Genomic DNA, 23,597 nt, shown 5'->3' on the forward strand with positions numbered 1-23,597 from the left:
AGTGCTGCCAATTCCTTTTCCTTTATCCATTCCTATATGACTACAGTATACCCATATTCTGATGGCTCCTTCAGGCAGGATAATGTACCATGTCACAAAGCTCAAATCATCTCACCACTGGTTTCTTGAACATGACAATGAGGTCACTGTACTCCTATGGCTTCCACATTGATCGGCTCTAATCCAATAGAGCACCTTTGGGATGTCATGGAACGGGAGATTTGCAGCCGACAAATCTGCAGCAACTGCATGATACTATCCTGTCACTATGGACCAAAATCTCTGAGGAATGTTTCCAACACCTTGCTGAATCTATGCCATGAAGAATTAAGGCAGTTTTGAAGGCAAAAGAGGGTCCAACCTGGTACTAGCAAGGTGTACCTAATAAAGTGGCCGGTGAGGGTACATGTGTAAAGCAAATGGACCGAAGTAGAAGGTTCAGATGATTACATCTGAAGAACCACAGAAGCAGAAGCTTGTACTTATTACAATAATTATTTATACTGTATATCTGAAAAATACTATTTTTATTCAAATAATCATTAACACAAATTAAATCCATCCACTATAAATTAAAAAGCTATAAAAATTGTCTTGCCTCAAATGTCAACAGTACTAAAAAAAATGCAATTAAAATGCATCATCTTGTGTCGTTCAGAGTTATATCACTTATACACTGTGTGACGTAATGTATGTTGTTCACATTAAGTCCCGAGATATTTATTTGTCCATTTTCAGGTAAATAAATATGATTTCTCTTAGCCAGAAAATCCACTTGGTCCTCTGTCAGGGAAAAAATGAAAATCTATTAAAAGATTAATTTCAATGTAGAAACCAGAAGAAGCCCATACTTCATAATATCACTTACTAGTTAATCCAAAGTAGGTGAACAGGCCAGATTGCTGGGTGATTTGATTCCAAGATCTCAAAGTTTCCAGAAGTCTAAGCTTCTCCCGCATTTTCTCTCTGATAACCATAAGACGTTTTGTTGCCATTTTCAGATTTTCCTTCCTCAAAATAGAGTAAAAAAGAAAAGAGTAAATAGTGACGGAACATATTACAGTATATCATCATCTTTTAAGCACAGCTGCTTTTCACATTATAACGGTTTTTAAAAACTGTCAAATTATTAGATAGCATGGTTATAGGAGATATATAGTAGCAGCTCTGAAACATAATTACATTTATCGCAACCCAGAGAGCCATTTATTATTGCAAACTGCAAACTAGTTCCTCCCTTTATAAACTCACTTCATAATAGTACCCCTTCTTACTCAATCAAAAAAAAAATAAATAAAATAACTAAAACAACCCAACCATGAAAAATCATTTAACCACTTAAGGACTGGAAGGTTTTACCCTCCTGATGACCAGGCCTTTTTTGCGATACGGCACTGCATTACTTTAAATGACAATTGCGCAGTCGTGCGGCGCTGTACCCAAATAAAATTGATGTCCTTTCTTTCCAACAAATAAAGCTTTTTGGTGCTAATTGATCACCTCTGATTTTTTTTTTGCGCTATAAACAAAAAAAAAAAAGAGTGACAATTCTGAAGAAAAAAAACATTTTTTTTTACTTTCTGCTATAAAACATTCCCAATAATAAAAAAAAAAAATAAAATTTTTTCATCATTTAAGGCCAATATGTATTCTGCTAGATATTTTTGGTAAAAAAAAAAATCCCAATAAGTGTATATTGATCGGTTTGTGCAAAGCTTATCACGTCTACAAACAAGGGGAAAGATTTACTTCATTTTTCTTTTTTTTTAAATTTTTTACTAGTAATAGCGTTGATCAGCGATTTTTAGCGGCACTGCAACATTTCACCGGACAGATTGGACCTGACATTTGTGACACTTTTGGGGGGACCAGTGACCTTATTACAGTAATCAGTGCTAAAAATACACACTGCTACTGTACTAATGACACTGGCAGGGAAGGGGTTAACACAAGGGGCGAACAAAGGGTTAAGTGTGTCCCTAGGGAGTGCTTTTTCACTGTGTGGGGGATGGACTTGCTGGATGTCCTAAATAGGAGGACCACAGGATGCCTGTGTTCACCTCTGCCATAACAGTGGTCTGCCTTGTGTACATTGGCAGACAGCCATTCTGTCTCCATGGGGAGCGATCGCGGGTGCCCGGCGGACATCGCGTCTGCTGGACCCGCTGATTGGCTCCCCCTGTGGCCAATTGGTGCGTGCGCACCCCCACTAGCTGTCTCATGAAGCGACGTACAGGTACATTGTTTCACGGGACAGAGCTGACCTGCCGCAGTAAAAGTACAGTGGCTGGTCGGCAAGTGGTTAACTGAAAAAAAAAGCAATCTTCCGAAAAAAAAAAAAATCTGTATGTAAGAAATAATAATGAATAAAAATTAAATAGTCACTGTTAGTGAAGTGTGTCTTTATTGTTCAGCTGGTTACAATAAGCAGGGTAATAGACATCCAATGCATTTCAGGTACCACACAACCCCCCTTCATACAGTAGTACTCGGTTCTTCATAACTGCACTATGTTCCTGGTCTTCACAAGAGCAGAAGACTTCTAAGAGCTGGGGTGAGGTGAGAAGCTTGTCTCATGCTTTAAGGCACCATAAACTCACCATTCTTCATAAAGAGTTGGATTATTAATAACGGTTGCTACCACTCGTGCTCCAGTAGCTGCCGGTGATGACCATTTTCTAAGCACAAGACATTCCAACTGGGAGCGAACACTGATCAAAGCTCCATTACTTCTCATAACCAGCAGCAGGCACCCAACACTTTCACCTGCGGGTGAGGAAAAAAACCAGTAACAGGAACATATCAATGTAACATCTGAATCTAGGGCAAGAATTGTTAAAGTATATACAAACCCAGAACTATTTTTTTGTGTGTGTTGGGGGGGGGGGGGTCTGTGTTCCAACTGGGGAAATTTCACCCTTTCTGGACAGAAAGCGATGGTAAATGCAAAATAATATGGTTGTCACCAGAACTAGAGGCACAAATAACATTTTTAGTGGGAAACCCCGATTCTGGTAATAACGAAGCTGAGATTTTTCCTCACTTTAGAAAAACGTTGATGTGACCTTCCATTGTGTCTCAGAAACAGGAAATGAAGGGAAATTGTAATGGAACACAGCAAAGAGAATTTTTTTTAAACAACTTCCGTAGTTTTCCTAAAAATGTATAGTGTCACATAAACAGACCATGTGGTTATACTTTACTATCTAAACACCATCCAAAATGTTATAATATTAAATAAAATATAATAATGTGTATTGTTAAGGTGAAATTACACAGCAGTTGCATATAGTGCAATATGGCATTCCGCATGGAAAAATAAACAGCTTCAATCAAAAATTATACATTTTGTATTAAAAAAAGTATATATAAATAAAAATGCATATGGTTATATTACCTTTCAATAGTTTTTAAAAAATGTTTAAAAAAAAAAAAAAAAAAAGTAACCAGGGCAACCAATAAGGGGGTACCAGCGGTCCACCTGTACAGGGCATGGTCACACTGGGGGGCCTGGGCAGCAGGGGGAATTGGATGTGGGCAGCACAGGGAGGATGGCAGCAAAAGCAAAAGCAAGAACAATACCCTGTGCGTCTCTTAGCAGCAGCTGAAAGCTGGTTTCTCCCCCCTATCCCGCGGGCTTTCAGCTGCTGCATGGAGAGACACCTAGGGCATTGTTCCACAAAAATGATGTTTACCAGCCCCTTACTTTAGTGAATGAACACAGTTAGTACCAATCTAAGCATAGTAAACTATGTTTACGATGCTTCAGTTTATGAATGAACAGGGGGCTATGTGCCCTCAATTCCTTTCTATGTCTCAAAGGTGAGATGGCAAGGGTCTGTTTAGACCATTGTTTCTCAGTCTTTTTTCAGTTGAGACACCCTCTAGAATTATAGACAATCTCAAGGCACCCTTTAAAATTATTAAGAAGCCCCATTCTAAAATATAAAAAACTATTCTAATAGCTTTACATAATGCACCAAAACCTACACGTAGGAAACCCAATGCTAGAGATGATTTATTCTTCCAAAGCAAATACACTTTTGCACACTGTACTGATTAGTGTTCCAAAGTTTCTCTTTTCCCTCAATTTCTTTCCATCAGTCAGCTAATGTCACCCCATTGAGGAGGAAGAGGGGCACAGGAGGGTCAAATAAGGATGCTGTGGAGGCGACAGACATCCCCCTTTTAACTGATGTCATTGGTGGTTAGGATGCCAGTGTCTAGAAAGGCTTTGTGTAACTAAAAGGCAGGCTTGATCCACTTGTTGGCTTGTATACAATTTTTGATCAATTTTTAGGCATTTTGCCAAGGCACCCCTGAAGAAACTTCAAGGCACCCTGGTTAAAAAAGTCTTGTTTGAACCCCTGATATTTTCCCAAGCTCCCCAATAGCATTGTAAAAAAAAAAAAAAAAAAGTAAAAATATTTAGGAAATATTTTCAAAAAAATTGTAGAAAAATAATTTTAAAAAAATTGTAAAAAATAATTCGAAAAATCAAGGACCCATTCACGCAGGTTCTCTGGCTCATACAGTACAAATGAGAGGTTTGTTTGTGCGACCCTAATATGAGGATGCAGTGGCTGTATAAACACAGCCGCAGGTCCTAATTTGATAGGTGTGCAGGTGCAGGTGAGTGGCCCCAAATACACACTCTCAGTGCTTGGGGGCCATACACCTGCATCCACATTTCTGTTAAATAAGGACCTGCAGCTGGGTTTGGACATACGAAAACATACACAACATTTTTGACACTTTTGGGGGTACCAGTGACATTACTGCAGTAATCAGTGCTATATAAATATGCACTGTTACTGTAAAAATGACACTGGCAGGGAAGGGGTTAATTTTATTGGAGAGGGAAGGGTTAATGTATGCCTGGTGCTTACTGACGTTTGTGGGGGGAGGTGACTGTGTGACACAAGGACAGATCCAGGGTTCAGCTACGCTGAACCCTGCAATCTGACCCTGCCTGTTTACACAAGCAGGCGGATCTCCACACTAGATCACCGACGATCGGGGAAGAGATCTCTCCTCCCCTGGCCCGACTCCCGCTGTGACTGAATACAGCGGGAGCGAGCGTCCGGCGGCGTGCGCGCGCGCCGACAAAGGGGAGTGTCTGGCGACGTAGGTCTAGGTCGTCAGACGATAACAGACCACTTTGCCGCAGTAGTGTCAACGTAAGCAGACGGCAAGTAGTTAACTCAATACAGCTTTATATTTTATATTTAGCAGGAATTTTGTAAGTTATGTTAGGTTTGTATCCGCTAACAATGATTTTAGTGTATTTTTTGTGAAAATATTGTTTTGATATTTTCGGGGTGGGGATGTTGGGTAGGCTATACGGGGCCACGTGATTTCTACCACCAGCCCCGCAAGTAACATAGATACATTTGTAGATTATAATATCGAGATACATGTAAAAAGAAAAATTTACAAATTAAGTGGAGAAGAGGTACAAACACTTCCCAATTAAACCTGAATAAAAAATATAAGGAGATAAAGGCTTCACCAAAAAAAAAAAAAAAAAAAAAGAAAAAGAAAAAGCAATAAAAGAAGTATTATCTAGCAATTTATAGCATCTGTTTAAGTACTGTATAATCTATTTTTTTAATAGCACAGTGATCAGGAGATTATACGTGCAAACTAAAAATAATCAAAGAAAAAAAAATGGTTTTCCAGGTAGGTATTTTGTAAACTCCCCTATATATTATATCTCATGTTAAGCATAAAGTAGGGGGATTATGCAGAGGAATTGATGGAAAGAAAAAACCTCTTGAAAAAAATAAAATATAAATTTTAAAAAATAGGAGGGGGGGGGGAGAAGAAAAGAATAGAAAAGAAAAATGAGAAGAAAGGGGGAGGGCTGGAGTGTGGACAGGGCCAAATCCTGCCCAAGCAGGCAAGTCTATTGTAATAAAACACAAGTTATAGGGGGAAATCCCTAAATAATGGTTATAATTTTATTTTATATTTTATCGTTTTGGATTTGTAAAGTATAACCACATAGTCTGTTTATGTGACATTATAAATTTTTAAGAAACTATGGAAGATTTTGGTCTTTAGATAATTCTAGCACTGCACATATTTTCCTTCTTCTCTTTGATTGTTGTGAGTAAATCTCATTGTGTTCAGCTGCTTAGGGAAGTAGGTTATATGTTGATGTAGATATCCGTTGCTGTGCATTGACCCTAATTATTCCAACCATTCCTGCTCTATGCAAACTTTAGAAAAAAAAAAAAAAAAAGGATTCGCTATAGATACATTTTAATGAGTATTGTTCTTTGCTAAGGAGCATATTTACAAAGCAGTTAATGTGACTTTCATCAAACATTCACTCCTGGGTAATCAACCACTTTCATTTTAAACACATGGACCTGGAAGATTCACCTGCACATGTTTAAGGAATGTCAAAATGACTGCCTTAGAATTAAGACACCCTTAAGTAATCCTAGAAATGTGGCACAGAAAGCATTGTATTTTAAATTACAATATAAATTCTCATACCCATGATCATATAGGTATGTGTAGCACCTAAAAACATGCACTAGTAAGTGACCAGTAAGAAGATTATTATTAACAGTAATATATACAGTGATATATCCCTGCAATATTATTACCCTTCCCAACTCTGTAAAAATACATTAAAACCAGTGATGGCCCGTCCATTAGGGGCGCAGGGGTGCGACTCTCCCATCCATGCATCCGGCCCCCTAATCTACATGCAGGGCGCTGGATGCATGGATTCCAATAGGGTTTTTTTTTTAAAGCACCTGACTAGAGGCTCCAATAGGCTTCAAAAAAGGGTGGGCTCGGGGCGCAGAGCACTGCGCCCTGAGCCCACACAGTTGTATGACAATAATAAATGAATATTCGCTATTATCACACTGATTCTCCTCCCAGCCAATCAGGAAGCGGGTCCTGAGTCCCCTTTCCCAATTGGCTGAAAATCAAAGCAATTTTACTGGCCATTGGCCAGGAAGAGGGAGGAGACACATGGTAGAGGAGACTCACAGCCACTCAGGGAAGGAGGAGGTAAGGAAGCTAGCTGTCCAGCTGGCCAGCCGTCTGTCCATCCCAGGAGGGGGGGGGGTGTTGGTTTTGCCACCCTCCCCCCCAAAATTATCATGCACCAGCCGCCACTGAATAAAACCTTGGTCTGCGAGCATAATTGGTTCCTGAATCATGTTTTTAATCCAAAGTAGTCGTATATCAAAGCATATTTCCCCATAGGAAATAATGGAAACTCAGATGATTCGTTCCACAACAATTTATTTATACGTCCTTCAGTTTATAGTCCATATAAAAAGATTAGCGCAATGTGATAGGTTGTGTAACCATAAAATGTCCATCCACAAATGGCGCCTCCACAAGGGGATTAGAAGTAAAATCCAGCAGGAGCTACAGAGTATAAAAGAGAAGAGAGGCGCCTCTAAGTGTAGCAATATGGTTACATTTAATGAAGGTTCAGCATTTAGCAACTCACATGGTTGATGATTAAAAGAGGCACATCTAAGTATTCAGGCATCCAGGATAAAACTGTCCACATAGACCATCCTCCGCACCGATGGCTCTCATCGATGTCAGTCCGCAAACGTGACCAGGAAGTCTACCCTGCAGTAGAGCGATCTGAAAACAAGGCGAAGGGCTCGTAGAGCGCAGCATGGAAGGGATGAGGTCAGTGGCGGTGTGGAGGACAATCTATGTGGACAGTTTATCCCTGGATTCCTGCATACTTAGATGTGCCTCTTTTAATCATCAACCATGTGAGTTACTAAAAATTGTACCTTCATTAAATGTAATCATATTGCTACACTTAGAGGTGCCTCTCTTCTCTTTTATACTCAGCTGTAATGTGATGCTACTTAAATAAACAAGCATTTTCTTGATATATATGTCAAAATGTATAAACAATGCTTGCTTGTCTTGCAAAACGCTCTCAAACCAAGTTACTCTCAATCCAAGGTTTTACTGTACTTTGTTGTAGAGATTCTGCTCCCATCCTGTCTTGGTGATTACACAGGAACCAAGGTGAAACTATTTGACTGAGGGCACAGACAGCAATAAAAGCTGAAGTACTACAAAATAAACTAAATAACTTAGTATGTAATATTAAAGCGCCCTTGTATATAGTATTAAAGCGCCCTTGTATATAGTGTAATACATCACTGCCTACCAGAACAAATATAGAGTAAAACAATTAGAAAGATGACCTGTCTCTACCATATTATGGTATATTATATATAATATATATATATATATATATATATATTAGTGATATATATATATATATATATATATTAGTGCCCCCTACCTCCTGTTAAGAGGAGTTAAGCTACCTGAACTCCAGTTGTGTTAACCCATTTACTGGCACCAGCTGACTGTCTGATGTAAACAATCTTGCGGCTGTGCAATCTTTTTACAAGTCTGTAAAAGTTTAGTAAAATAAGAGAAAATTTTGAAGTGTAAAAAAATAAAGTTACATCAAAGCACTTAAAATCCCCCCCCCCCCCCCCAAATGCGTGCATCAGGGGCACCTACAAGCAATGTCAAATGAGCTAAACATGTTACATATCGCCATGCACACCAGAGTGAGATCACTAATTCTTGGTCCATTAATCATGTTTAACTCTAAATGATGACCTGTAGAAGCTTTTAAATCATTGCCTATGGAAAATATTGCGTACCAAAGTTCGTGTTTCACAGGCACATGCAAGCTTATGGGCGTTTGGCATCTTGGGTATCTAAAGTATTTACTATTTATTGTGTTTGTGTGCCCTTAACCTTCTTAGCGGTATTCCCAAGCGTGGCTCGGGGTTACATTTCAGAGCCAAAAGCGGTAACCCCGAGCCACACTCGGGGTACCGCCAGAAGCATCGCTGGATCCTGTAAAAGAGGTTTCTTACCTTGTCACCGGGATCCAGCGATGTGTCTCGGCGGTGTCTCACGCTCATATATATATATATATATATATATATATATATATACATACATACATACATACATACACACACATACATATATATATATATATACGTAATTCTTGTGAATGAGCAGCCCGAACCAACTGTATACATTTTTATATATATATATATATATATATATATATATATATATATATATATATATATATATATATATATATATGTGTGTGTATATATATATATATGGTTTGGGCTGCTCATTCACAAGAATTACATGCAAGATAATGGTACCGCTTTCAGCACCTAAAATCCAAAAGAATCATACCGCCAGGGAGGTTAAGTTAATGTTAGTGAATTTTACTTATGTGTTTCATAAACCAATGCACTAAAATCACGTGACATAATGTGGATGTCCAACGATTTTATTCTGTAGGGTGTTTGCTTTCAGAAAATATATTTTTGGGGGTTTTGAGTAATCCTCAGGACTAAAATGATTTTTTTTAAACGTGCGCAAAAAACGTGCAAAATGACTCTAGCAGCAAAAGAGTCCTATGATCGGGACTGTACAATGAGATTAGTATATTGTTTTAAAGCAGTTTTAAACTTATATTCTTATAAAATTGGGGCTTTCAAGTTTACTTTTCCTTCTCCAATTACAGCTGGTTAAACTGTCTCAATTTTAAGACAGTATCATTTTTATTACTATTAATATTATGACCTAAAGGTACATACTGTACAATCGTTTTAAGTATGCAAAAAGTAATGAATTCAGAATTGGATATTATTTTACATTTCTTGTTTACACACCGTATAGTCCAAAACTGGCTGAAAATGACTGAGCACAAAACAGCTCAAAATCTTCTGAAACAAAGTGCCGCAGAGGCCAGGCATCGGTGTCTACATCTCCGGAGGACAGTCCTTGACCTTTCAGGTTGAAAAATGGGAACATACTCTTTTTCTAAAATAAACATAATGAATTTACAATATGTTATATTGGAATAAAAGCCAAACTAAATGTTCAATTTGTCAGTTAAAAACATTCCAGGTGCATTACAACAAAAATGGGGTATTTACTAATATCCAATCACGTACAAAGAAAATAAGAGAACAGTATTTTTGCCTACAGATGATTGGATGATAGGAGTCAGCAGAGCTTCACCTCATTCACTAAGCTAAGGGAAAATTCCCCTGCAAATAAACAGCCTATATGTCTTTAACCTCTTGGTGCTGACAGTACCCAAATATGCGGCCTCGGTGGTTGGCTGTATATTTGCGTACTAGAATGTAAATACAGTTGTGCCAAGAGCATATGCCCTGCGCACTCCTGGCACAGTTACCGGCAGCCAGGGCCGGGAGGAGGGGTGGGCAGAAGGGCGACCTGCCCAGGACGCAGTGTCTCTGTGAAGAGGAAGGAGCGCACTTAGAGCTACAGCAGCTCCCTTCTTCTTATTCCCTGCATTTTTTAACTACTGTAGAAGAAAAGTGTTGAATCCCCTCACATAACAGAACGGTTCTCTGCAGAGCACACTCAGACTCAGCCTTATGCCCCGTACACACGCGTCGATAGTTGGCCGTGAATTTTCGGGCGATTTTCGGCTTGTTAGTATGATGCTTCCGACAACCGACTCCGACTTTTCGGCCCAAAAAAATCTGGTGAGCAGGCTATAAAATTTTTGTTGGCCGTCAACACAACGGCTGATTTTCCGTCAGTCAGTACAGATTTCGGCAGACAAAAATCTGATGAGCAAGACTGGGCATGCTCAGGAATAAAACACACGAAAAGTAAACCAGCACATGACATCACTTCTGAAGTAGATTTTTGTTGGCCGAGAAAATTTGTGTGCAGTCTAGGCACATTCCAACCAACAAAACACCACTCTGGACAAAAGTCGGACGATCGGTCGGCCGATAATCGTTGTGTGTGTACGAGGCATTCATTTCTGCCGGGATGACAATGTATGCCAGATTTCCCACTGTCATAGGCTGCCAGACCTGTCAGCAAAGTGTGAGCTTGAGATTGAGTTATACTGTCATCCTGGCAATATATAAAGCTGAGCCTGAGCTGTGCAGTAAACTTTCAGTTATCAGAAGAGGAGATTGACCACTTGACCTCCGGAAGATTTACTCCCCTTTATGAGCAGGCCATTTTTTGCAACACGGCACTGCATTAATTTAAATGACAATTATGCGGCCGGGCAACATTGTACCCGAGAAAAAAAAAAAAAGTGTCCTTTTTTTCCCCACAAATAGAGCTTTCTTTTGTTTTTTCTTGTCGCTATAAACAAAAAAAGATGAAAACCTGAAAAAAAATATATTTTTTTGTTTCCAAAAGATTTTATTTAACAAAAGTGTCAGAGCCCATTCACACTAGCGCGACTTGTGAGGCAACTTGTGTTGCCCCAGGTAGCTTGACATAACAAAAGCAATGTTAATCAATCAGTGCCGTCTTAATTGGCACTACTGAAGTTGCTCCGACTTCAGAAAAGGGTCCTGTACTACTTTGAGGCGACCTGTGATCCGACTGACCCATATACTTCAATGGGAGTCACCTCCTTATCTTAATTGGCACGACTTGTTATCAGACTTTCCAGGAAGAAGAAAGAGATTAGCCAGGCATTCCCCACAGACAAAGTCGCCTGTCTCTTCAAAGTAGTGCACAAGTCTCTTCCCAAGTCTCTTCCAAGTCTCTAAACAAGTCTCTAAACAAGTCTCTTCAAGTCACGGGGCGACTTTCTGGTAGTGGCAGTGTGAACCAGCACTCAGGTTTACAGTATTATCATACAATAGTTAAAGGAACAAATAACATTGTTCATTGTATACATGACAGTTGGGTGTAAAACATACAAGCATAAACTGTCATATTAAATTTCGAACTTAAACTTTAATGAGAGATTGTGTATTAGGTAAGAGACATTGATCCGCCATAGGTGAGCTTATAGTGATTAACATTTAATAAAGTAACAAGTCTTCTGTCTGAGGCTAAGAGAATTCAAGAAATTGTCAAAATCTTAGCTGAAAATTTAGATATTTGTATAATAACTGATCAGTAGGAATATAGTATCGCCAACCGGGCGCTCTGTCTTAAACATCCATTTAGCCACACGCACTGGTACGGGGGTAAATGAAGTAAGATTGTAAGAAGGGTGAAAGGCTAGAAGGGAGAGGGAGGGGGATAGGGAGGGAGGGAGAGGGGGAGAGGGAAAGGGAGGGAGAGAGGGAGAGAGAGAGAGGGAGAGGGAGAGGGAGAGGGGGAGAGGGAGAGGGAGAGAGAGAGAGGGAGAGAGGGAGAGAGGGAGAGGGAGATGGAGGGAGAGGGAGGAGGAGGGAGGGAGAAGAAAAGGGAAGTGAGGATGAAAGGGAGCTGGGGCCTATAGATGGATTGAAATTAGTCTGGTTTCTGCTGAGCCGGATACATTTTAATCTGTCTATGGCCAGCTATAGTGTGGTAGTGACTGTTCCTCCTCTGAAAAGTTATCCATGCTTGAATCTTTTTTTAGAGCTTTTTGAGTGATGGATAGGTTGTCTCTTCACCGCCTGAGGGGCCCATTTACACTAGAATGCGGTACGGGAAAGCTGCATTCCCGCGCGGCTTCCTGCACTGCATTCTAATAGCACTGCCCCTGCGATCTGCTGCAGGAGTCAGTTCAAAAGGTATTGATACCCCAAATGCAGGATGCAAATGCAGTACGTTTTCCCGCACTGGATAACATGGGACAAAAGTACCATGCAAAGTGGTTGCTGTGCGTTTCAAAAAGTAGTTCATGCACTACTTTTGGTGCAGTGTGATTTCAGCCCATTCAAAATGAATAGGGCTGAAATCACACTGCACAGGGCTGCATGTGAATTGCACAGAAACCGCACAGAATTCCTGTGTGATTCATTTGCAGTTCCTAGTGTGAATGGGCTCTTAACCTGATAATTGCTGAACTACCACTCTGCAGTCACATGCTGGGCGGTTTCAGCGCAGCCTCATTGAACTGCATTACCACGTTCGGTAACAGCAACATGCTGTTTAAGCACAGCATCGTTACCGCGGCATGAGTACAGCTGGTAGCAGCTGTATGTTTAGTGTTCAGATAGGGGGGTCAGTAAAACCACGGCTCAACCTTATGGTTTTACTGCCCCCCAGACACATGTGTGAACAAGGCCTAAAGCTCCTCTGAAACAGAATGGAGCCCACTTCAATTAACAGAGGATCCATGAGCAGATCCCTTGCTGAATCAGAGCTGAACAGGATGGATGTCAGTTTTTTACATCTGTGCCCGTTTCTGTTTGTGCCAGCAGATACAGGTGGACCTGTGACCGCTCTTTGGGTGGCTGGATGAAAACAGACTCCAGTGTCTATTTTCTGTCTGTTTACATCAGGTTTCCTCAGATATGTCATGTTTAGGTTCAGATAAATGGAAGAGGATTTTCTTTTCCCTCAGAAATAGATGGAATCAGAGCTTGGCAGGTGTAAACAGACCATTTACATCAACCTGTGCATAGGGCCCGTCCGATCAGGTCCTCCTGAAAAATTGAGAGGAGGACCTGAATGGAATACCCATTTGAAAGGACTCTTAAACGAGAAGTAGGGCCAAAGCTCTTTTTGTTTCCAGTGTGCTCTTATTTCTGCACTCCTGTGACCTATATTCAGCTGACAGCGGGCTAACGTCTGCAGTCAGCTGATGTAAATAATATTGGTACTATATAATGGCATGCCACAAACAATACAAACATTTTGGCTCATGCCAATATATTGGCCTCGCCCCCTTCTTTATTCAACGGGAAGTTGGGATGATAGGCATTTTAGCCCCAGGCACTGAATGACCTTGTCCCTGCACTAACAGAAAGCTTTCCGATCATGTAATCAATGTGACAGCCAATCATGGCAGTCACATGATCATAAACCCCACCCCCTGGCATCTAAAAACCCTTAAAGGGCCGGGAGGCGCCAGCATCAAGGGGTTAATATATCAACCTCAAATTATGCAAAGTCTTACTGATTGTTTTCTTCAGAAAGCAGCCACGGTTTGCATAGAAAAGCCCATTCCCTACCAACATAGTGTTGTTTGAAAGCGGGAGTCTTTCTGCAGAGGCCCAACACACTCCTTGCTGAGTCAGACTTCTGCAATCAGCAAACTTTATGTACCCTGCTGATTGGACAGCTCTAACTCTGAACTTCTGCAAAGGTCCACACAGTGAGCAAAGGTCCTCATTTATTTATTTTTTACAGGCAGTGGACAGGATTTTGTAAGCAGTCTGTGCCTTTTCCCATAGCAAATAATATGGAAAGTGACCCTGTAAGGTTAAAAAAAATAAAAATCTGCTTAAAGCTGTAAATACCTTTCCCATTACCTTCACTGCCAAATCCTATTTAGGTGTTACTGTAAAGATTGCAGAAAAATGGACACTTCTAGAAGTGTAGATCTCATGTGCCCCACACAAAGCTGACCTTCACATGGCTATAGGACACAGTAATGGAGTCGAGGTGGGCGAGATGAACTACTGAACACTGCAGGGGACACGGGTCGACAACACTCCTGGAAGTTTTGTTTCTCTAAAGTTCTCATTGCAAGATATAGCTTGATCGAAGCAGTGTTCAGCAGGGTAGGTAGTGGGAGATGAAAGTAGTAAAGGACAGCTTTGTGCAGGTTTTCTTAAACTTGAGATGGTCCATTTTAACCAGAAAAAAACACCAGACAAAATAATTATCTGTTGGTTGCATTTGAAGCAGAGATTTTCCAAAATGACCTCTTACCTTCATTAAAGTTGCTATTTGTTTCCACTCACTCTTGTTAAATTGTATTCCAGTCGGAGTACAGGATATTGGAAGCACAACAATGGAATAATCAGGAAAAGTCTGAAAAAGGATGAAGACAAAGAAAGGTGAGGATGAATGTGTTCTGACAGGTATATCATTACAGTAAAACCTTGGATTGCGAGCATAATTTGTTCAGGAAACATGCTTGTAATCCAAAGCACTCATTTAAAAGTGAATTTCCCCATAACAAAAAATAGATACTCAGATGATTTGTTGAGCAACCATTTATTCATAAATCCTTCCGTTTATAATCCATATAAAAAGATTAGAGCAATGTGATAGGTTGTGTAACCATAAAATGTCCATCCACAAATGGCCTCCACAGGGGATTAGAAGCAAAATCCAGCAGGAGCTACAGAGTATAAAAGAGAAGAGAAGTGCCTCTAAGTGTAGCAATATGGTTACATTTAACGAAGGTCCAACATTTAGCAACTTACATGGTTGATGACTAAAAGAGGCACATTTAAGTATGCAGGCATCCGGGGTAAAGCTGACCACATAGACCGTCCTCCTCACCACAGGCTCTCACCGCCGTCAGTCTGCAATCGTGATCGGGAAGACTACCCTGCAGTAGAGCGATCTGAAAACAAGAGTTGAAGTGCTTGTGGAGTGCAGCATGGAAGGGATGACATTGATGGCGGTGCGGAGGATGGTCTATGCGGACAGCTTTACCCCGGATGCCTGCATACTTAGATGTGCCTGTTTTAATCATCGACCATGTGAGTTGCTAACTGTGGAACCTTCATTAAATGTAACTATCTTGCTACACTAAGAGGTACCTTTCTTCTCTTTTATACTCAGTTGTGACATGGTGCTACTTGACGTGATATCGCTTGTATATCAAGTCAAAATTTATTATAAAATGTTGCTTGTCTTGCAAAACGCTCTCAAGCCAAGTTACTCTCAATCCAAGGTTTTACTGTATTTGACTCAAAGTCTGCAATATTGTTTTAAAACCATTTTAGATCATTAGCTCCTCTTCCTCCTCTGCTATTTACTGTATATCAGTAGTAGCAGTTTCTAGAAGTAGTTGCTGGCATTTAAGAAAATGCCATTTTATGTCACTGCACATATCTCATGAAAAAACAAGTTCCCACTGCAATAAATTCTTCCAATGAACCAAGTTTTCTCAAGTGGTCAGAACAGGAGGCCTGGTTCTTTTTTTTCTATTTTAGATAGAGTAGAGAAGCATTAAAAATGCTGTCAGTTTTCTTCTTCTTTTTTTTTTTTTTTTTTCAATCTGTTTCCATTAGGAAGATTTTCTTTACTTCCTGCCTTGTAGATTCAAAGGAAGGTAGAGAATACAGTATATTTTCAAAGTGAGGGAAAACCCATCTTAGACAGTTGTCACATGAACATATGTCCCCAATGTAAGATTGCCCCTCTATTCCTGTTCTGGTGCCAAACACAAAATTGTGGGTATACTCTCACTTTTATTTCCGGTGACATTGGTGATCAGGACAATTAGAAAAAGTGAATCTTCTCAACTGACAGACAGCAATTTAAACCTTGTGCAGTCCTACCAATAAAAGTACCAAACAATTGTCTTTAGAGTCTAAATGATTTTATAACATTCACAAATGGTAAGGAGAGACCCAATGCTTTTTGTTCAATAGTTTTTTTTTAAGCTTTAGAATAAACAGAAGTACATATGCAATCATTAAAAGCACTTGGTCAGAAACGACAAAGACACAGATTATCAAACATATTGGCTGGAAATATAATCTATGTATGTCCATACTCATGTATAATGCCTTCTGACAATAGTAAAATCTGAACAAACTGTATATCTAAAGAAACTAAAGTAATATAAAACTAAAAAAGAAAATATTGTCAAATACCACCTTCAATCATGTTATCTAATACAATACAAGTGAAAGAAAGTGAATTATCTTAATGCAGGGATCCTCAAACTACGGTCCTCCAGCTGTTGCAGAATTACATGTCCCACGAGGCATTGTAAAACTCTGACATTCACAGACATGACTAGGCATGATGGGAATTGTAGTTCCTGAACAACTGGAGGGCCATAGTTTGAAGACCCCTGTCTTAATGCATTCTATGTATTAAGATAAAAAACCTTCTGTGTGCAACAGCCCCCCTAATACTTATCTGAGCCCATCTCGATCCAGCAATGTTGCACGAGAGTCTCTCCCTCCTCACTGGCTGAGACAGCAGCGGGGCGCCATTGGCTCCCCCTGCGGTCAAAGTCAGTAAGCCAAGGAGGAGAGAGAGGGGGCAGGGCTGAACCATGGCTCCGTGCCCCAATAGCAAGCTGCTAGTTCAAGCTCTGTGTACATAGTATGGAAAGAAATTTATACTGTATGAGCAGGATTAAAGTGGTTGTAAACCCTTACATATACTGTACCTAGTGAAGTGACTGGCCTCAGGTGATACACAGATAAAACAAATCATCCTACATCCAAGTTGTACCTGTTTATCTGCAGTCTTCTTTTCTCTACATCTGTTTAAAGTTAATTTATAAGCTTGCCTGAGAGTCCAGAAAAAAGGTGGCGGAGAGCGGGAGTTACACTCTACAGAGCTCAATGAGAAGAGCTGGTAAAGCTGATTGCACAGAAGAGACACAGCACACAGGAACAGAGCTGAGGCTGTCAATCTGCTAGAGGTCCCTCCCTGCTCACCATTTTTCTCTTGGTGTCAGGAAAAGTTGTCAAAAGTGATTCATTCTGATAGCAGAGGAACGAAGCAGCAGACAGAAATGACACTTTGTGTTACATAGGTACAAAGTTAGTGAGGTTGAAAAGAGACATCAGTCCATCCAGTTCAACCTATGATGAGTGGGTGTATAAGTGTTTATGTCAATACTACAATGTATACCCCTGTATGTTGTGATTGTTAAGGTGCCCATCTAACAGTTTTTTAAACTAATCAATGCTCCTCACTGATACCACTGCTTGTGGAAGAGAATTCCACATCCTTACCATCCTGACAGTAAAGAACCCTTTACACACTTTACGGTTAAACCGCTTCTCTTCTAATTTTAGTGAATGCCCGCGTGTCTTTTTAAATCCCCTTTCGATGAAAAGTTTGTTCCCTATGCTAGGGTCACCAGTACAGTATTTGTACATTGATATCATATCCCCCCTCAAGTGTCTCTTCTCCAGAGAGAATAAGTTCAATGCTTGTAGTCTTTCCTCATAGCGGAGATCCTCCAGTCCCTTATTAGCTTTGTTGCCCTTCTCTGGACTCTCTCCCATCTTCTTAGCCAGACTTCTAACATTGGTATACAAACCTCGCAATTTTGTCCGGTCGCATACTATATCTTTGTTAAATTTTATGAGGCTGCAATTTGGATTTGTCAACTTACTTACCTTGGGTTTTTGGAATTCTGGTCACCATACAGCTAATGCCCCCAATATTACCCACTGAACCCCCCCCCCCCCCAATCACCTAGTGTAAAAGCCCCTCTAACTTTTCAGCCATGTTTTTAATTGAGAAAAGTACACACTATAGAGAGATATGCTTTCCTCATATGTCTGAGATTTACAACTACTTTAAGGAATGCCTCAATTATATGGCAGTTAATGAGCATTGTAAACTCTAAAAAAAATATTTAACTTGCAAAAGCACTTTGTATAACTTTGTATTTAATAAATAAAATCATTTTTTTTATGCTTTGTTGTATCTCAGTGCTAAAAATCTCCTACATGCCCTTTGCAGTCACTTAATGTCCACATGCATAAACTCCAGAAACAGCTGTACATCACATCCCTCGGGGTGAATTTCCTGAAGGTGATAACAATGGAACCTGCTTCCACAATGGGCATTAACACAAACGCTTATAGAGCCATGACACAGTGACAATGCAAGAAACGACTGGTAGACGGCAACAGAGCGATGTCACCCTATAACAGGAAGTGTCTACACAAGGACATGGCAGGATTACCATGTGTTATTTTAATTTAAAAACTGAAAAATGCAAACTATAATATTGAAATGACTAACGCAATAAAACATATGACATTTTAATAAATCAGGTTTAGCTGTGCCTTATGAATGGCAATAAGATTAAAATCAGAAGGTTATTTAAATAATACAATTACAAAATGTCTTGTGTGGCAGTTATTATGTATGCTATTGTAAGTGTTTTAAATAAATATATATTATATATATATATATATATATATATATATATATATATATATATATATATATATATCCACTACTGATCCAAAGGATTTTACAGTCATAATGGAAATAAGATATCTAAAACTACAATTAAATATTTTGGTATTAAACATCTAGGAGCAGATATTATATATATATATATATATATATATATATATATATACATACACACATACAGTGGGGATCGAAAGTTTGGGCACCCCAGGTAAAAATGTGTATTAATGTGCATAAAGAAGCCAAGGAAAGATGGAAAAATCTCCAAAAGGCATCAAATTACAGATTAGACATTCTTATAATATGTCAACAAAAGTTAGATTTTATTTCCATCATTTACACTTTCAAAATAACAGAAAACAAAAAAAATGGTGTCTGCAAAAGTTTGGGCACCCTGCAGAGTTAATATCTTGTACTGCCCCCTTTGGCAAGTATCACAGCTTGTAAACGCTTTTTGTAGCCAGCCAAGAGTCTTTCAATTCTTGTTTGAGGTATCTTTGACCATTCTTCCTTACAAAAGTCTTCCAGTTCTTTGAGATTTCTGGGCTGTCTGTCACGCACTGCTCTTTTAAGGTCTATCCATAGATTTTCAATTATATGAGGTCAGGAGATTGTGAAGGCCATGGCAAAACCTTCAGTTTATGCCTCTTGATGTAATCCCCCGTGGATTTTGAGGTGTGTTTAGGATCATTATCCATTTGTAGAAGGCATCCTATCTAACTTCAGCTTTTTCAAAGATGGCATCAAGTTACCATCCAAAATTTGCTGAAATTTTATTGAATCCATTTTTTCTTCTACTCGTGAGATGTTCCCTGTGCCACTGGCTGCAATACAACCACAAAGCATGATTGATCCATCCCCATGCTTAACAGTTGGACAGAGGTTCTTTTCATTAAATTCTGTGCGCCTTCTTCTCCAAACGTACCTTTGCTCATTCCGGCCAAGAAGTTCAATTTTAACCTCATCGGTCCACAGAACTTGTTTCCAAAATGCATCAGGCTTGTCTATATGTTCATTTGCAAAGTTCAAACGATGATTTTTGTGGTGAGGACGTAGAAGAGGTTTTCTTCTGATGACTCTTCCATGAAGACCATATTTGTACAAGTATCTCTTTATAGTGGAATAGTGTACCACAACTCCAGTGTCTGCCAGATCTTTCTGGAGGGATTGTGCAGTCAAACGTGGGTTTTGAATTGTTTTTCTCACAATCCTGCGAGCTGTTCTGTCTGATATTTTTCTTGGTCTTCCAGATCTTGCTTTAACTTCCAGTGTTCCTGATGACTGCCATTTCTTAATTACATTCCAAACAGAGGATATTGACATCTGAAAACGCTTTGCTATCTTCTTATAGCCTTCTCCAGCTTTGTGAGCATTAAACTATTTTCAGTTTCAGTTTTCTAGACAACTACTTAGAAGATCCCATGGTGCTGATTGTTGGGGCAAGGTTATACGAGTCTGGGCATTTAAAACCTTTGAGATTGACATCACCTGGTCTTCCCAGACGATGATTGAGAACTATCCATGACACTGGCAGGTCTCAGCCTTGCAAAAGGTGCAGTGCATGCTATAAATTCTGCAGGGTGCCCAAACTTTTGCAGATGCCATTTTTTTGTTTTCTGTAATTTTGAAAGTGTCAATGATGGAAATAAAATCTAACTTTTGTTGACATATTATAAGAATGTCTAATCTGTAATTTGATGCCTTTTGGAGATTTTTCCATCTTTCCTTGGCTTCTTTATGCACAATAATACAAATTTTTCCCAAACTTTCGATCCCCACTGTATATAAACATATACACACACATACATATATATATATATATATATATATATATATATATATATATACAGTGGGTACGGAAAGTATTCAGACCCCCTTACATTTTTCACTCTTTGTTATATTGCAGCCATTTGCTAAAATCATTTAGGTTCATTCTTCTTCCTCATGAATGTACACATAGCACCCCATACTGACAGAAAAACACAGAATTGTTGACATTGTTGCAGATTTATTAAAAAAGAAAAACTAAAATATCACATGGTCCTAAGTATTCAGACCCTTTGCTGTGACACTCATATATTTAACTCAGGTGCTTTCCATTTCTTTTGATCATCCTTGAGATGGTTCTACACCTTCATTTGAGTCCAGCTGTGTTTGATTATACTGATTGGACTTGATTAGGAAAGCCACACGTCTGTCTATATAAGACCTTCCAGATCACAATGCATGTCAGAGCAAATGAGAATCATGAGGTCAAAGGAACTGCCTGAAGAGCTCAGAGACAGAATTGTGGCAAGGCACAGATCTGGCCAAGGTTACAAAAAGATTTCTGCTGCACTTAAGGTTCCTAAGAGCACAGTAGCCTCCATAATCCTCAAATGGAAGACGTTTGGGACGACCAGAACCCTTCCTAGAGCTGGCCGTCCGGCCAAACTGAGCTATCGGGGGAGAAGAGCCTTGGTGAGAGAGGTAAAGAAGAACCCAAAGATCACTGTGGCTGAGCTCCAGAGATGCAGTCAGGAGATGGGAGAAAGTTGTAGAAAGTCAACCATCACTGCAGCCCTCCACCAGTCGGGGCTTTATGGCAGAGTGGCCTGACGGAAGCCTCTCCTCAGTGTAAGACACATGAAAGCCCGCATGGAGTTTGCTAAAAAACACCTGAAGGACTCCAAGATGGTGAGAAATAAAATTCTCTGGTCTGATGAGACCAAAATAGAACTTTTTGGCCTTAATTCTAAGCGGTATGTGTGGAGAAAACCAGGCACTGCTCATCACCTGTCCAATACAGTCCCAACAGTGAAGCATGGTGGTGGCAGCATCATGCTGTGGGGGTGTTTTTCAGCTGCAGGGACAGGACGACTGGTTGCAATCGAGGGAAAGATGAATGCGGCCAAGTACAGTGATATCCTGGACAAAAACCTTCTCCAGAGTGCTCTGGACCTCAGACTGGGCCGAAGGTTTACCTTCCAACAAGACAATGACCCTAAGCACACAGCTAAAATAACGAAGGAGTGGCTTCACAACAACTCCGTGACTGTTCTTGAATGGCCCAGCCAGAGCCCTGACTTAAACCCAATTGAGCATCTCTGGAGAGACCTAAAAATGGCTGTCCACCAACGTTTACCATCCAACCTGACAGAACTGGAGAGGATCTGCAAGGAGGAATGGCAGAGGATCCCCAAATCCAGGTGTGAAAGACTTGTTGCATCTTTCCCAAAAAGACTCCTGGCTGTATTAGATCAAAAGGGGGCTTCTACTAAATACTGAGCAAAGGGTCTGAATACTTAGGACCATGTGATATTTCAGTTTTTCTTTTTTAATAAATCTGCAACAATGTCAACAATTCTGTGTTTTTCTGTCAGTATGGGGTGCTATGTGTACATTCATGAGGAAGAAGAATGAACTTAAATGATTTTAGCAAATGGCTGCAATATAACAAAGAGTGAAAAATTTAAGGGGGTCTGAATACTTTCCGTACCCACTGTATATACACAGTGCCTTGAGAAAGTATTCGGCCCCCTTGAACTTTGCAACCTTTTGCCACATTTCAGGCTTCAAACATAAAGATGTAAAACTGTAGTTCAACAACAAGTGGCACACAATCATGAAGTGGAACGAAACTTATTGGATATTTCAAACTTTTTTAACAAATAAAAAACTGAAAAATTGGGCGTGCAAAATTATTCAGCCCCCTTAAGTTAATACTTTGTAGCACCACCTTTTGCTGCGATTACAGCTGTAAGTCGCTTGGGGTATGTCTCTATCAGTTTTGCACATCGAGAGACTGAAGTTTTTGCCCATTCCTCCTTGCAAAAACAGCTTGAGCTCAGTGAGGTTGGATGGAGAGCGTTTGTGAACAGAAATTTTCATTTCTTTCCACAGATTCTCGATTGGATTCAGGTCTGGACTTTGACTTGGCCATTCTAACACCTGGATATGTTTATTTGTGAACCATTCCATTGTAGATTTTGCTTTCTTGTTGCAAGACAAATCTCCGTCCCAGTTTCAGGTCTTTTGCAGACTCCATCAGGTTTTCTTCCAGAATGGTCCTGTATTTGGCTCCATCCATCTTCCCATCAATTTTAACCATCTTCCCTGTCCCTGCTGAAGAAAACAGGCCCAAAACATGATGCTGCCACCACCATGTTTGACAGTGGGGATGGTGTGTTCAGGGTGATGAGCTGTGTTGCTTTTACGCCAAACATAACGTTTTGCATTGTTGCCAAAAAGTTTGATTTTGGTTTCATCTGACTAGAGCACCTCCTTCCACATGTTTGGTGTGTCTCCCAGGTGGCTTGTGGCAAACTTTAAACGACACTTTTTATGGATATCTTTAAGAAATGGCTTTCTTCTTGCCACTCTTCCATAAAGGCCAGATTTGTGCAGTATACGACTGATTGTTGTCCTATGGACAGAGTCTCCCACCTCAGCTGTAGATCTCTGCAGTTCATCCAGAATGATCATGGGCCTCTTGGCTGTATCTCTGATCAGTCTTCTCCTTGTATAAGCTGAAAGTGTAGAGGGACGGCCAGGTCTTTGTAGATTGGCAGTGGTCGGATACTCCTTCCATTTCAATATTATCGCTTGCACGGTGCTCCTTGGGATGTTTAAAGCTTGGGAAATCTTTTTGTATCCAAATCCAGCTTTAAACTTCTCCACAACAGTATCTCGGACCTGCCTGGTGTGTTCCTTGTTCTTCATGATGCTCTCTGTGCTTTAAATGGACC

At 40.0% G+C, this 23,597-nt stretch overlaps 1 protein-coding gene across 2 annotated transcripts in view; it reads right to left on the reverse strand.

Moving 5' to 3' along the window:
• Positions 1–478: 478 nt before the first annotated feature.
• The window catches only part of LOC309552440 (aspartate aminotransferase, cytoplasmic-like), a 67,051-nt gene continuing 43,932 nt past the window's right edge, over positions 479–23,597 (reverse strand). The window contains exons 7-11 of one of the 2 annotated variants that reach the window (XM_082253397.1): positions 14,665–14,766; positions 9,732–9,882; positions 2,601–2,766; positions 869–1,011; positions 479–783 (exon numbers count right to left, since the gene is read on the reverse strand). In XM_082253397.1, coding sequence (XP_082109523.1) covers positions 641–783; positions 869–1,011; positions 2,601–2,766; positions 9,732–9,882; positions 14,665–14,766 — 705 coding nt within the window. In that variant the 3' untranslated portion in view covers positions 479–640. The remainder of the gene's footprint in view (positions 784–868; positions 1,012–2,600; positions 2,767–9,731; positions 9,883–14,664; positions 14,767–23,597) is intronic. The other variant, XM_082253398.1, reaches the window with a different exon arrangement.

This window comes from Pelophylax lessonae, assembly GCF_965119305.1.
Source record: "Pelophylax lessonae genome assembly, chromosome: 4".
Classification (NCBI taxonomy): Eukaryota; Metazoa; Chordata; class Amphibia; order Anura; family Ranidae; genus Pelophylax; species Pelophylax lessonae.